General features: G+C 41.0%; 1 protein-coding gene across 1 annotated transcript; it reads left to right on the top strand.

The window, feature by feature from the left end:
- On the top strand, positions 1-1,689 carry LOC307038940 (odorant receptor 131-2-like; the record flags this gene model as incomplete). Its single annotated transcript, XM_079680612.1, has 2 exons — positions 1-130; positions 937-1,689. The coding sequence occupies exons 1-2, from the start codon at positions 101-103 to the stop codon at positions 1,687-1,689; spliced, it is 783 nt and encodes a 260-aa protein (XP_079536738.1). The 5' UTR covers positions 1-100.
- Between the last annotated feature and the right edge of the window lie 12,662 nt (positions 1,690-14,351).

Genomic DNA, 14,351 nt, shown 5'->3' with positions numbered 1-14,351 from the left:
TAATTTCACCACCGTCGTGTACCGGGACAGTTTGAACGTGGCGATAATCAAGAATGTTGTCATTGTGGTTCTCTACATCTTCATCAACTTCATCAATGGCATGCTGGTGCACACCTTCAGGAAACACCAGGTACATCCACTTAACACTTGTGAATGGATGTTTAAAATGCGTTGTTTGGAGCTTTTGTAATTAGAAAAATAGCAATGTTGCTATGTCTTTATAAGGAGCTTTATTATAACAATATAGCAACTTCAGCAGAGGTGGGAGAAGTACTCAGATCTTGTACTTGAGTAAAAGTAGAAGTACTCAGATCTTGTACTTCAGTAAAAGTAGAAGTACTCAGATATTGTACTTGAGTAAAAGTAGAAGTACTCAGATCTTGTACTTGAGTAAAAGTAGAAGTACTCAGATCTTGTCCTTGAGTAAAAGTAGAAGTACTCAGATATTGTACTTGAGTAAAAGTAGAAGTACTCAGATCTTGTACTTCAGTAAAAGTAGAAGTACTCAGATATTGTACTTGAGTAAAAGTAGAAGTACTCAGATCTTGTACTTGAGTAAAAGTAGAAGTACTCAGATCTTGTCCTTGAATAAAAGTAGAAGTACCAGAGTGTAGGAATACTCTGTTTCAGTAAAAGTCCTGCATTCAAAATGTTCCTCAAGTAAAAGTAGAAAAGTATTATCATCAAAATATAGTGAAAGTAGCGACAGTAAAAGTAGTCGTTGTGCAGATTGGTCCATTTCAGAATAATAGATATGATATGTTTTATAATGATTGATCATGAAAGTGTTCTCAAAGCTGGTAACGGTGCAGCTAGTTTGAATGACTTTGTATACTGCAGGGTAGCTGGTGGATTTACTCCAGGTGGAACTAAAGTCTGATTTAACACTTGATTCTATCGTATATGTTATATCTATATTTGTCTCTCCTCCTGCAGGTTTTCAACATGAACCCTCGCTACATCCTGTACATCCACCTGGTTCTGAACGACATGATCCTGCTGACCACCTTCACTCTGGTCTATGTCCTGAGTTACATCGTCTACACGCTCAACGTCTCCTTCTGCATGTTCCTGCTCAGCATTGCCATATTATCCGACGCCAACAACCCGTTCACGCTGGCTGTGATGGCGGTGGAGTGTTACATCGCCGTGTGCTTCCCTCTCAAACACTCCCTCATCTGCACGGTGCAGAAAACATACGCCGTTATCGGCCTCATGTGGCTGATCGGACTCCTCACCGTACTTCCGGATATTTTCAACGCTTTGGCCACAGAGTCCCTGGACTTCTTTCGCTCCAGGATGTTTTGTTTCATGCCAAACATCTTCAGAAACCCCATGCTTAAAGAGAGGCGAGACGTGTCCAACATCGTGTGTCTGGTGATAATTTGGCTCACTCTTTTGTACACGTACTTCCAGATAATCTGCGCAGCGAAGTTAGCGGCGGCAGATAATAAAAAGGCGAGAAACACAGTGTTGCTGCACGGATTCCAGCTGCTGCTCTGCATGCTGACATATGTTTTCTACTTATCCATCGAGGGTCTCACGTTTCTTTTCCCCAGAGGAGTGCTGACCATTCGTTTCATCATGTCAATACTGATCCACGTTCTGCCTCGACTCATCAGTCCGCTGGTTTACGGGCTGAGAGACAAGATGTTCAGGAAATACCTGAGGAAATACTTACCCAGCTAGAAATGTTTGGTTTTAAAAACATTCTGAGAATGTTACTATTCACTGTTCTAGGAATGTTTTCAGCGGGAAGTTTTATTTTGGTTCCCAGAATGTTCTTCTTAACATTAGGATAACGTTCTCTAAAAACATTCTTAAAATGTTTGGTGATAACGTTCTTAAAATGTTTTTGATGACATTGTTAGAACATTATGCCCTACTGTTCTTAAAACGTTTTCAGCGGGACCTTTTATTTTGGTTCCTAGAATGTTCTTCTGAAAGGTAGGATAACTTTCTCTAAAAACATTCTTAAAATGTTTGGTGATAACGTTCTTAAAATGTTTTTGATAACATTGTTAGAACATTATGAACTACTATTCTTAAAACGTTTTCAGCTGCAAGTTAGATTTTGTTATGTTGCCAGAATGTTATTATTTTAGAATAGGATAATGTGCTTTATCGTTCCGATTTATCAGAGTTATTTTTTTTTATTTTTGATATGCGACCAGCAGCTAGTACAAGCCACTGTCGGTGTCACATGTACTGGAGGGGACCCAGAATCAGACTCGGAATCAGCTGGTGAAAGTAACATTTGTTTATTAGAAAAGGGGAGCTGGGAGTGGAGGTTGGTGATGGCGGCAGTGGGAAACAGTTGTCCCAGGGTAGAGAGGCCTGGCTGGTCTTAGGAGTGTGGAAGGCCTTGGATTCCTCCTGGGAGAGACATCAAAATTAGTGTGAGGCAAAAGCAGGCAAAAGCAGGCAAAGTTGTCAAAGAATATGCTGGAAAAAAGCTAGAGCGGCACGCAACGGCAAATATGTGGATTTAAAAATAGGAAGTGTTTCGGCGGACGTGCATGATTTAGGAAGTTTGTTCTAAATTGTTGCGTCATAATAACTAAAAGCTGCTTTTCCATGTTTAGTGGTTACTCTCGGAACAGAGAGCAGACCCGACCCAGAAGGTTTCTGATTGATTTTTTAGTGAGCCCTGTGAATACACTATTGCCGTAGTCGAGTCTACTGAAAATAAAAGCATGGACAAGTTTTTCTAAATCCTGTCGCGACATTAGTTTTTTAATCCTTGATATACTCTTCAGGTGGTAGTATGCAGACCTAATAACTGTTGTAATGTGACTGTTAAAACTCAGGTGTGAGTCCATCACTACACCCAGATTTCTTGCTTTGTGAGTGACTTTGTAGTCTGCCCACTGAAGCTCTGTGATTACTTTTTGTCGGTCCTTCTTTGCTCCAAAAACAACGATCTCAGTTTTTTGTTTGTTTAATTGGAGAAAGTTCTAAGTCATCCAGTCAATGATGTGCTCAATGCACTTGCTCAGTGTTCTAATTGGAGAATAGTCTCCGGGTGTAGAGCAGACCAGCAGGCAGTGGGGCGGGAGGGAGAGAGACACACAGTAGAAACAAACAAACACATACAAATACGAACAGGGAACAGGCAGTGACAGTCGGTCCGCTCTTCTATCTGTCGGTCTCAAATCTAATGGGTGTAATAACAGTTTTTATCCAATATGCATAAACAGCGGACACTGTTTATACGCAGCCCTCACAAACCGCACACGGCCAGTTAGCTTATCCAACAGTTAGAACCTACATACAAGACACAACCTTTAAAGTCAGAAAAAAATGTTCTTTTCTGATATTTTACACATATGATTATTATGAATGCTGTGGGCCTACATACCTTAGTGTGATTATAAGTGCATGTGAGTGAATATTGGCATGCAGTTCGTCTTTATACGTCCTATTCATTGTCTCAATGCGCTCGTACATCTTAAGAAAGTTATCACCAAAAATGTTAAGAATGTTTTTAGGGAACGTTATCCTACCTTTCAGAAGAACATTCTGGGAACCAAACAAAAACTTCCAGCTGAAAACGTTTTAAGAATAGTAGGGCATAATGTTCTAACAACGTTATCAAAAACATCTTAAGAAGGTCATCACCAAGCATTTCAAGAATGTTTTTAAAGAACGTTATCCTACCTTTCAGAAGAACATTCTGGGAACCAAAATAAAACGTCCCGCTGAAAGCATTCCTAGAAAAATGAATGGTAACAATAATTTCTAGCTGGGAACTCACACATGCTACCGCAAACATGCAATATCTGCTTACAGCTTATCGTGAATTACGTGCTTGTTTTTTTTTTTCAAAAAGGTAAATATGGTGACCTCAGATTTTTCTAAAATATCGTTTTCAAATAAAAGCAACGAGCTTGTTTTTTAAAGCGCTGTAGACATACATCTGACGTTGACCATGACCGTGTTGATATTTGCCATCACAGGAACGTTTCATAAAAAAAGAATAACCTCCTGAAAACATCATCTGAAGGTTTCTTGGAGAATGTTCTTCATTTGTTATCATGTAACATTGAGGGAACGTTTTAAAAGAACGTCTTGAGGGAACGTTTTATAAAGAACATCTTTAATGTGTTACTCCAAAAACGTCCAAAACACATCCTTAGAATGTTGCAGGCAAAACTTTCCACTGTTGTTAACATATCACATTAAAGGAACATTTTATTAAACACTTTGTCATCTCAGGCCTCAATAACATCCTCAAAACATCCTCTGAATGTTGCAGTTAAAACGTTATGTCTTAGTTAACCTTAAACCTTTTAGGAACATTATTTGAAATAATAAACACCCTAAAAAGGTTCTTTGAACATCAGATTAAAACGTTTCTTTAAAACATTATTAGAACCTGTAGGTAATGTTAGCCAAAGATGTGAGAACGTTCCCTGCTAGCTGGGTTACCTGCCCCGGAGCAGGTTAGCCGTTCAGCATAAGTTACGATGGAGATCTAGCCCGCTAAGTAGAGAACCAGCGTCGTAGGACCGGAAACCAGAGTTTTCCCTGAAGTTAGCTCGCTAAGCGAAAATCCGGCTTCGTAGTACAGGCCTCAGGAAAATAGCCAATGTTCATGCTAGTACTAATGGGGATCCTAATAAAGAAAGAAGAAGAATAATTAAAGATGCCTTGTTGTGCTTTTTGGATTTATTTCCATTTCTTGAAGTGGGTTATATCAAGGTTTTTTTACGTTGACGTTATCAACAAAAACGTACATCAAAACATGTGGCGCTAGGTAGCCCACAACGCTAACATGGCTTACCTTCGTCTTTGTCTGGTCTAAACTGGTCTTCAATAGCATTAAAACAACGATGATGTAGTTCATCCATAGGTTAATATCCAATGTGGCTGTGTCCCCTTTGAAATGTTCTGATAATCTATAAGCAATAAAACTGCAATTCCGTTTTAAAATAGTAGAGCAGGCCATTCATTGATTGCGTGAATACGTCACCTTTTTTTTTAACATGAGTGTGTGCGGGACGATTTCCCTTCGATTCTATTGGCTCTAACGGTCAGAAACAGATGTCACATGTCAAAATCGAAGAAGGGGGGCCAGAGATAAGGAAAATCCACCCAAAAGGCCCCAGAAGAGGTTTTTTATGCTAAATCTGTCTAAAAAGGTCAAATATCACTTGTTTTGCATCAATCTTGATACAGGGTACTTATTATATTTTGTACTTTGGATTCCTAAAGTTTTTAGTCGACTAACCCATCATTCAAGCTTAGTTTTCACTATAAGTAGAAAATATGTTTTGGACGGACACTATAATTTACAGTTTTTTACCATGTTCAATCTGAATTTTCTTTAAAATAAAAAACATCTATATTGATTCTGACTTTTCTACATCCAACTCAGAGGTTTATTATTACTTTGAGAAAAAAGATTATTAATTTAACCCTTTTAAAAGGGAAGATATGGTCATTTGTTCTGGGAATGTCATTTTCGAGCCTGAAACCTGAAAAACAGGCTTGGGGCTTAACAGGTTTATGTTTTTTGTGTTAATGTAATAGCAGTTAAAACAGGACCGTTCAAATTTGACCGTGAACACCAAAGTAAGCGGGGGGAAACGAAGGCAATAGGAGGGTTAAAGTGAATATCTCGGTTTGGACTGACAATGTATCCTTAAATTAAATATAATAAATGTCTCTGTTTCCAGGTCTTTTCTTCATTCTCTTTGTAACAATAAAAAAAGAACAAAATCACTGCTGTAGAGTGTGTTTCCGCGCACAAGAGAATAAACATTTTGCATCCAAATGTTCCCTGTTTTCGTATTACCCGAACCCACCTTTGACCTTTAAACCACTTTTCTTTTCAATTCCCAGAATTAGGATATTTAAACCTGTGTTATGACTTCCCTCATGAATCTTTGGCCTTCAAACCACTTTTCAAGCCTTGTTGCTTCTGCAGTTAATCAGCCTCCAGAAACAAGGTGATAATCAGGTTAAAACTGCATGCTGTGGAAAACAAGTAAGCATCAAGAAATCAGGCCATGTCATTTTTTCAGCTGAAGTTTCTCAGAAAACTAGTCAATTACCATTTTACCAAGTAACACACACACACACACACACACACACACACACACACACACACACACACACACACACACACACACACACACACACACACACACACACACACACACACACACACACACACACACACACACACACACACACACACACACACACACACACACACACACACACACACACACACACACACATCCACCCTCTTTATATTAAAATGATACGCATCTGATCTGCAGTGTGTATGTTCGCCCTCTATGACCATAGGTTGGTACGTATTTCTTCTCTTTCCTCCTTTATGTTGAAACAGTTTAACGTTTGTTTTGGCATTTATATGATATCATGTTGTCTGTTGCATTAATATCAAATTGTATGATTGTGCTATAATATTATAATTCTTAAAAAACGTTCACGTTGTTACCTTTTTTATGTTTTAATGCTCAACAGCAAATGAGAATATGAGTCATTTCCACAGATGTGAAACTACAGGTATGATTAATAATTGCTTTTCAGTAACACACAGGGACATTTAATGCAACATAACTAGAGTTAATCTGATATTACATTTATATTTTAAATAATATAAATGATCAGTATCAGTGTATTATTGATATATACCTAGTGACGTTTATTGAAGTTGTATTTTCTTCTGTTTTTGACGTATTGCATTATTTATGTTTTTATTTTTACCTACAGTTTTATCTTTTTGAATTTGAAATATATTTAGTCTGCTAATCCCTGCAGATTACATGGGCTCTTTAGTCTCTTGCACTTTTGGCTTTAAAAAGTCTAAAGTATACTGCATGTTGCATTGTTCGTGGATCCTGAGGCTTCTTTTCTACAAAACAACTGATCTGTAGCTGTTGTGCAAAAGCCTTTAAATCTTAAATTAAGGAGTTAAACCATTTTAGATCACTTCTAAAAAAGTTGCTATGATGCAAAGACATTTCCATTAAAAAGGCCCAAAAGATATGTCATTAACATTTAACGTGTTAACCAACTTCAGTCTTGATTATAATTAATACATATTTATTGATTTTCTGAATTATTCACCCATGTCCACATTATTTTATCTATATGTTGCATTATTGAAGGAAACAGCCTTTCATTTTTAAATGTGAACCTTGAATGAGATCAAACCTAATAGTTGAAGAAAAAGCACTATCATAGAAAAAATGCCTCAACATTTTTTATGTTAAGCTTATTTTATTATTATTTGAGTTCAATATTTTAACCAACATCAGTCCTGAAAACAATTAGCAAATATGTATACAGATTTAAGAATTTTAAAATATAATGAAACATTTGACCTGCACTATTTTATTTATGATTACACTGAATGATTTGGAACTTGACCTTTTCTTCCGCACAACAGCATTGAATGAGAGCAAATCTAATTGTAGGAACAAATATGCCTATTTTCTTTACATTACATGTATTTCCCCCTTTAACTGAGTTAAATTATTTAATCAAAGTCAGTCCGGATAATAACTACAAAATGTTAATTAATTTTCTGATTTTGAGCCCTTATTCAACACTAATTTAGTTGCACTTGTTTTACACCATTGTTATTATTTAATGTATTCATTATACCGTATGTTGCATTGTTGGAGGTGTCAAATTTAAATCTTTAATGTGAGCAAATATAGTATATGTTTTTTTTATAATTGAACACTTTAAAGCTTTGTAATGATATATTAATTTCTATTAAAAGCGCTTTGAACTGCTGATAAATAACATGCGTTACTTATATTATAGAAGAACCAGCACCTTACCGTGGTAGAGAGGTTTGTGTGCCCTGATGAACCTGGGGGCTGTGTTGTCTGGAACCTTGTGTTCCTGGTAGGGTCTCCCATGGCAAATTGGTCTCAGGCAAGGGGCCAGACTAAGATTGGTTCACAAGACCTCATGAAAGACGACACATGAAGTGAGGATACCCGGCCCGGAGGAAGCCCGGGGTCCCCTTCTGGAGCCAGGCCCAGAAGGAGGACTCGTCGGCGAGCGTCTGGTGGCCGGGCTTGCCACGGAGCCCGGCCGGGCACAGCCCGAAAAGGCGACGTGGGCAACACCTCCGCTTCTCCGTCCCGCGGGCCCACCACCTACGGGAAACAGCGATGGGGTCGGGTGCGCTGCCAGAAGGGTGGCAGTGAAGGCAGAGGGTCTCGACGGACCAGACCCGGGCGACAGAAGCTGGCTTTGGGGACGTGGAACGTCACCTCTCTGGGGGGGAAGGAGTCGGAGCTTGTGCGGGAGGTGGAGCGTTACCAGTTGGATCTGGTTGGGCTCACCTCTACGCACAGCGTCGGCTCTGGAACCTTACTTCTGGATAGGGGTTGGACTCTATTCTTCTCCGGAGTTGCTCAAGGTGTGAGGCGCCGGGCGGGTGTGGGGATACTCACAAGTCCCCGGTTGGGTGCTTCGTTGTTGGAGTCTACCCCAGTGGACGAGAGGGCTGCCTCCCTACGCCTGCGGGTTATGGGGGGGGAAACTCTGACTGTTGTGTGTGCTTATGCACCCAACAGCAGTTCAGAGTATACGGCCTTCTTGGAGACCCTGGAAAGAGTCCTGTATGGGGCTCCTGAAGGGGACTCTTTAATCTTGCTGGGAGACTTCAACGCACATGTGGGCAATGATGGAGACACTTGGAGGGGAGTGATTGGGAGGAACGGCCCCCCTGATCTGAACCGGAGTGGTGGTTTGTTACTGGACTTCTGTGCTAGTCATGGATTGGCCATAACAAACACCATGTTCGAACATAAGGATGCTCATAAGTGTACGTGGTACCAGAGCACCCTAGGCAGAAGGTCCATGATCGATTTTGTTATCGTATCATCGGACCTGAGGCCGTATGTTTTGGACACTCGGGTAAAGAGAGGGGCGGAGTTGTCAACTGATCACCATCTGGTGGTGTGTTGGGTCGAGTGGCGGGGGAAGCCTCTGGATAGACCTGGTAAGCCCAAACGTGTAGTTCGTGTGAACTGGGAACGTCTGGAGGAGGCCCAAGTTCAGGAGGCCTTCAACTCACACCTCCGGCGGAGCTTTTCGGGCATTCTTGTGGAGGTTAGGGACATTGAACCAGAGTGGTCGGTGTTCAAAGCCTCTATTGCCGAAGCCGCGGCGGGGAGCTGTGGTCTCAAGGTCCTAGGTGCCTCAAGGGGCGGTAACCCTCGAACCTCCTGGTGGACACCGGTGGTCAGGGAAGCCGTCCGACTGAAGAAGGAGGCCTTCAGGGATTTGTTATCCCGGGGGACTCCCGAGGCAGTTGCAAGGTACCGACAGGCCCGAAGGGCAGCAGCCTCAGCCGTGGCCGAGGCAAAGCAGCGGGTGTGGGAGAAGTTCGGAGAAGACATGGAAAAAGACTTTCGGGCGGCACCAAAGTTGTTCTGGAAAACTGTCCGACACCTCAGGAGGGGGAAGCAGGGAACCATCCAAGCTGTGTACAGTAAGGATGGGACGTTGTTGACCTCAACTGATGGAGTGTTAGGGCGTTGGACTGAGCACTTTGAGGAACTCCTGAACCCGACAACTCCGCCCTCTATGTTAGAGGCAGAGCTGGAGTATGACGGGGGGTCGACACCAATCTCCCGGGGGGAGGTCACTGAGGTCGTCAAACAACTTCACAGTGGCAAAGCCCCGGGGGTGGATGAGATCCGCCCAGAAATGCTGAAGGCTCTGGGTGTTGAGGGACTGTCATGGTTGACACGTCTCATCAACGTTGCGTGGAAGTCGGAAACAGTACCGAAGGAGTGGCAGACCGGGGTGGTGGTTCCCCTTTTCAAAAAGGGGGATCGGAGGGTGTGTGCCAATTACAGAGGCATCACACTACTCAGCCTCCCCGGGAAAGTTTACTCTAAGGTACTCGAAAGGAGGGTCAGGCCGATTGTCGAACCTCAGATTGAGGAGGAACAATGCGGATTCCGTCCTGGTCGTGGAACGACGGATCAGCTTTTTACTCTCGCAAGGATCCTGGAGGGGGCCTGGGAGTACGCTCATCCAGTCTACATGTGTTTTGTGGACTTGGAGAAGGCGTATGACCGGGTTCCCAGGGAGTCACTGTGGGAGGTGCTGCGGGAGTATGGGGTGAGGGGGTCTCTACTCAGGGCCATCCAATCTCTGTACTCCCAAAGCGAGAGCTGTGTCCGGGTCCTCGGCAGTAAGTCGGACCCATTTCAGGTGAGGGTTGGCCTCCGCCAGGGCTGCGCTTTGTCACCAATCCTGTTTGTAATATACATGGATCGGATTTCGAGGCGTAGTCCTGGGGGAGGGGGTCTGCAGTTCGGTGGACTAAGGATTGCACCACTGCTTTTTGCAGATGATGTGGTTCTGATGGCTTCATCGGTCTGCGACCTTCAGCACTCACTGGATCGGTTCGCAACCGAGTGTGAAGCGGCTGGGATGAGGATCAGCACCTCCAAATCTGAGGCCATGGTTCTCAGCAGGAAACCGATGGACTGTCCACTCCAAGTAGGGAATGAGTTCTTACCCCAAGTGAAGGAGTTCAAGTATCTCGGGGTCTTGTTCTCGAGTGAGGGAACAATGGAGCGTGAGATGGGTCGGAGAATCGGAGCAGCGGGAGCGGTACTGCAGTCGCTTTACCGCACCGTGTGACGAAAAGGGAGCTGAGCCAGAAGGCAAAGCTCTCTGTCTACCGGGCCATTTTTGTTCCTACCCTCACCTATGGTCATGAAGGATGGGTCATGACCGAAAGAACGAGATCGCGGGTACAAGCGGCCGAGATGGGTTTTCTCCGCAGGGTGGCTGGTGTCTCCCTTAGGGATAAGGTGAGAAGTTCAGTCATCCGGGAGGGACTCGGAGTTGAACCGCTCCTCCTTCGCGTCGAAAGGAGCCAGTTGAGGTGGTTCGGGCACCTAGTTAGGATGCCACCTGGGCGTCTCCCTAGGGAGGTGTTCCAGGCACGTCCAGCTGGGAAGAGACCAAGGGGTAGACATAGGACCAGGTGGAGGGATTATATCTCTTCGCTGGCCTGGGAGCGCCTTGGGATCCCCCAGTCAGAGCTGGTTGATGTGGCCAGGGAAAAGAAAGTTTGGGGCTCTCTGCTGGAACTGCTACCTCCGCGACCCGACCACGGATAAGCGGGAGAAGATGGATGGATGGACTTATATTATATGTTTTTTGACAGCCATACTTTGAAGATCACTATATTGTCAATTAAACATTTGATAACAATTGAGAAAATAATGCAGACCAAACATTTCATAAACTCCTTTTTGGCAAATTGTTTACATCATTTTGATGCACAGGGATAGTAATCCTTTATGTGCAGTTAGGTGGTGGGTTGTATGTGTGGTTTTAGTTGTGTTACATGTGTGTTTTGGTTCAGCTCTCAATTTAAAAAGTAGTGAAAGAGAAACACATTTTAAATTGCCATCTTAATGTCAAATAAGTTACCAAAGAAAGGGTTTAAATTGGCTCATATCAATATTTGTAGTTTAAGGAATAAAGTTACTGAGATAGAGGAAATACTATCATCGGGTATTCATTGTTTAGCTATATCAGAAACTCACTTAGATGACACATTTAATGAAGCAGCAGTTGACATTCAGGGATATAGTATATTTAGAAAAGACAGGAATGCACATGGAGGTGGGGTGGCAGTGTATATTCAAAAGCAAATACCAGCTAAAGTGAGATACGATTTAATGTCTCCTGATATTGAAGTACTTTGGTTGCAAATTCATTTACCACACTTAAGACCTTTGTTGGTGGGATGCTGTTACAGACCTCCTAATGCTAACCTTGCTTATTTAGAAACAGTATGTCAAATGTTAGATAAAGTTTGTGATCTTGATAGAGAGATTTATTTTACAGGTGATTTAAACATAGACTGGAATATGTCGCACTGTGCCCTAAAAAATAAGTTGCTGACAATTACTAACACATGTAACTTAGTACAAATGGTGACTAAACCTACTAGGATAATCAGAAAGAAAGATGGATCAAATAGTGCAACTTGTATGGTTTTAGTTGTGTTACATGTGTGTTTTGGTTCAGCTCTCAATTTTAAAAGTAGTGAAAGAGAAACACATTTTAAATTGCGATCTTAATGTCAAATAAGTTACCAAAGAAAGGGTTTAAATTGGCTCATATCAATATTTGTAGTTTAAGGAATAAAGTTACTGAGATAGAGGAAATACTATCATCGGGTATTCTTTTTTTAGCTATATCAGAAACTCACTTAGATGACACATTTAATGACGCAGCAGTTGACATTCAGGGATATAGTATATTTAGAAAAGACAGGAATGCACATGGAGGTGGGGTGGCAGTGTATATTCAAAAGCAAATACCAGCTAAAGTGAGATCAGTTTAATGTCTCCTGATATTGAAGTACTTTGGTTGCAAATTCATTTACCACACTTAAGACCTTTGTTGGTGGGATGCTGTTACAGACCTCCTAATGCTAACCTTGCTTATTTAGAAACAGTATGTCACATGTTAGATAAAGTTTGTGATCTTGATAGAGAGATTTATTTTACAGGTGATTTAAACATAGACTGGAATATGTCGCACTGTGCCCTAAAAAATAAGTTGCTGACAATTACTAACACATGTAACTTAGTACAAATGGTGACTAAACCTACTAGGATAATCAGAAAGAAAGATGGATCAAATAGTGCAACTTGTATTGATCATATATTTACTAATTTCAGCCATTTATGTTCACAAGCAATTTCAATCCCGGTAGGGTGCACTGATCATAATCTAATCATCATTGTGAGAAAGACAAAGGTGCCAAAACCAGGACCAAAAGTAATAGTTAGAAGATCAATGAAATATTTTTGTGAAGAGTCATTTATAAAGGATGTTCAAAAGATATGTTGGAAACAAGTTCTTGAGAAACTAAACCCAGATGATGCTCTTGATGGCTTTAATTTCTTATTCAAGCAAGTGATTGATAAACATGCACCACTTAGAAAGCAGACTGTAAGGAACCTTAGAGCGCCCTGGTTAGATGATGAGCTAAGAGAACTAATGAAACAAAGAGATGATGCAAAACTTGTAGCTATCTCATCAAGTTATGAGTCAGACGGGCACATTTATAGAAAATTGAGGAATTATGTTACAGCATTAAATAAAAAGAAAAAACGAGTGTATTATGGAAATAAAATTAAAGCTATTAATGATGATAAGAAGAAGATGTGGGATTTAGTCAATGGCATGATGGGCCGTAAGCCCAAATCCACCTCAACATATCTTGAAGTGGAAGGGAAATTTTTGACTAAACCGGTACAAATTGCTAATTATTTAAATGATTATTTTCTTGATAAAGTGGATACTTTGAGGAGAGATATGAAGCAACCTATTAACAGGAACTCCACTTTTCTAATAAATGATTTAATCATGTAAAATAAGAATTGTAAATTTAAAATAGAGAAAGTGTCAATTGCAGATGTTGAATGTCTACTAGGTAAATGTAATGATAAACCACCGGGTGTTGATAATCCAGATGGTAAATTTCTTAGATATTTTGCTAATTTGGTTGCGGAGCCTATCTGCCATATCATCAATGTAAGTATTGAAAAGTGTATTTGCCCACAGGCATGGAAAATAGCAAAAATTATTCCACTTGCAAAAAATCCAGCTGGATCATTTTCTGGAACAAATAGTCGCCCGATAAGTTTATTACCAGCGTTAGGAAAGATAATGGAGAGAATAATGTTTAATCAAATACAGAAATACTTTGAAGGTAACAATCTTAATACTGCTTATCAACATGCCTACAGACCGGGCCATTCCACATTCACTGCTTTAACACAAATGACCGATGACTGGAAGGTGGAGGTAGATAATAGGAAGTTAGTGGGAACGGTACTACTTGATTTTAGTTCTGCCTTTGATGTCATCGATCATCCATTGTTGTTGAACAAGCTAGAGCAATATGGTTTTCATCTGAATGCACTGAGGTGGATAGAAAGTTATTTGACCAATCGATGTCAAACTGTTTTTTTCAATGGAAGTCTGTCAACTATTAAGAGAGTCAGTTGTGGAGTTCCTCAGGGGAGTTGTTTGGGACCACTTTTATTTTCTATTTTCACAAATGATCTACCATTGGTCTTACAGGAATCCAAAATTGTTATGTATGCAGATGACTCGACAATATATGGAGCAGGTTCATCTACAAGGGAGCTGAGTCACTGTATAAATAAGGATCTACAAATGATTTCAGAGTGGGTAATAAATAATAAGTTGGTACTTAATGCAGGAAAAACTAAATCTTTAATAATTGGGTCAAATCATCAGTTGAAATGTGAACCTAAATTGCAGTTACATTTAAACCA

The sequence above is a fragment of the Notothenia rossii genome, assembly GCF_949606895.1.
Source record: "Notothenia rossii genome assembly, chromosome: 5".
NCBI lineage: Eukaryota > Metazoa > Chordata > Actinopteri > Perciformes > Nototheniidae > Notothenia > Notothenia rossii.
The sequence above is the reverse complement of the archived record's forward strand: the minus strand, read 5'-3'. Positions and strand labels throughout refer to the sequence as shown.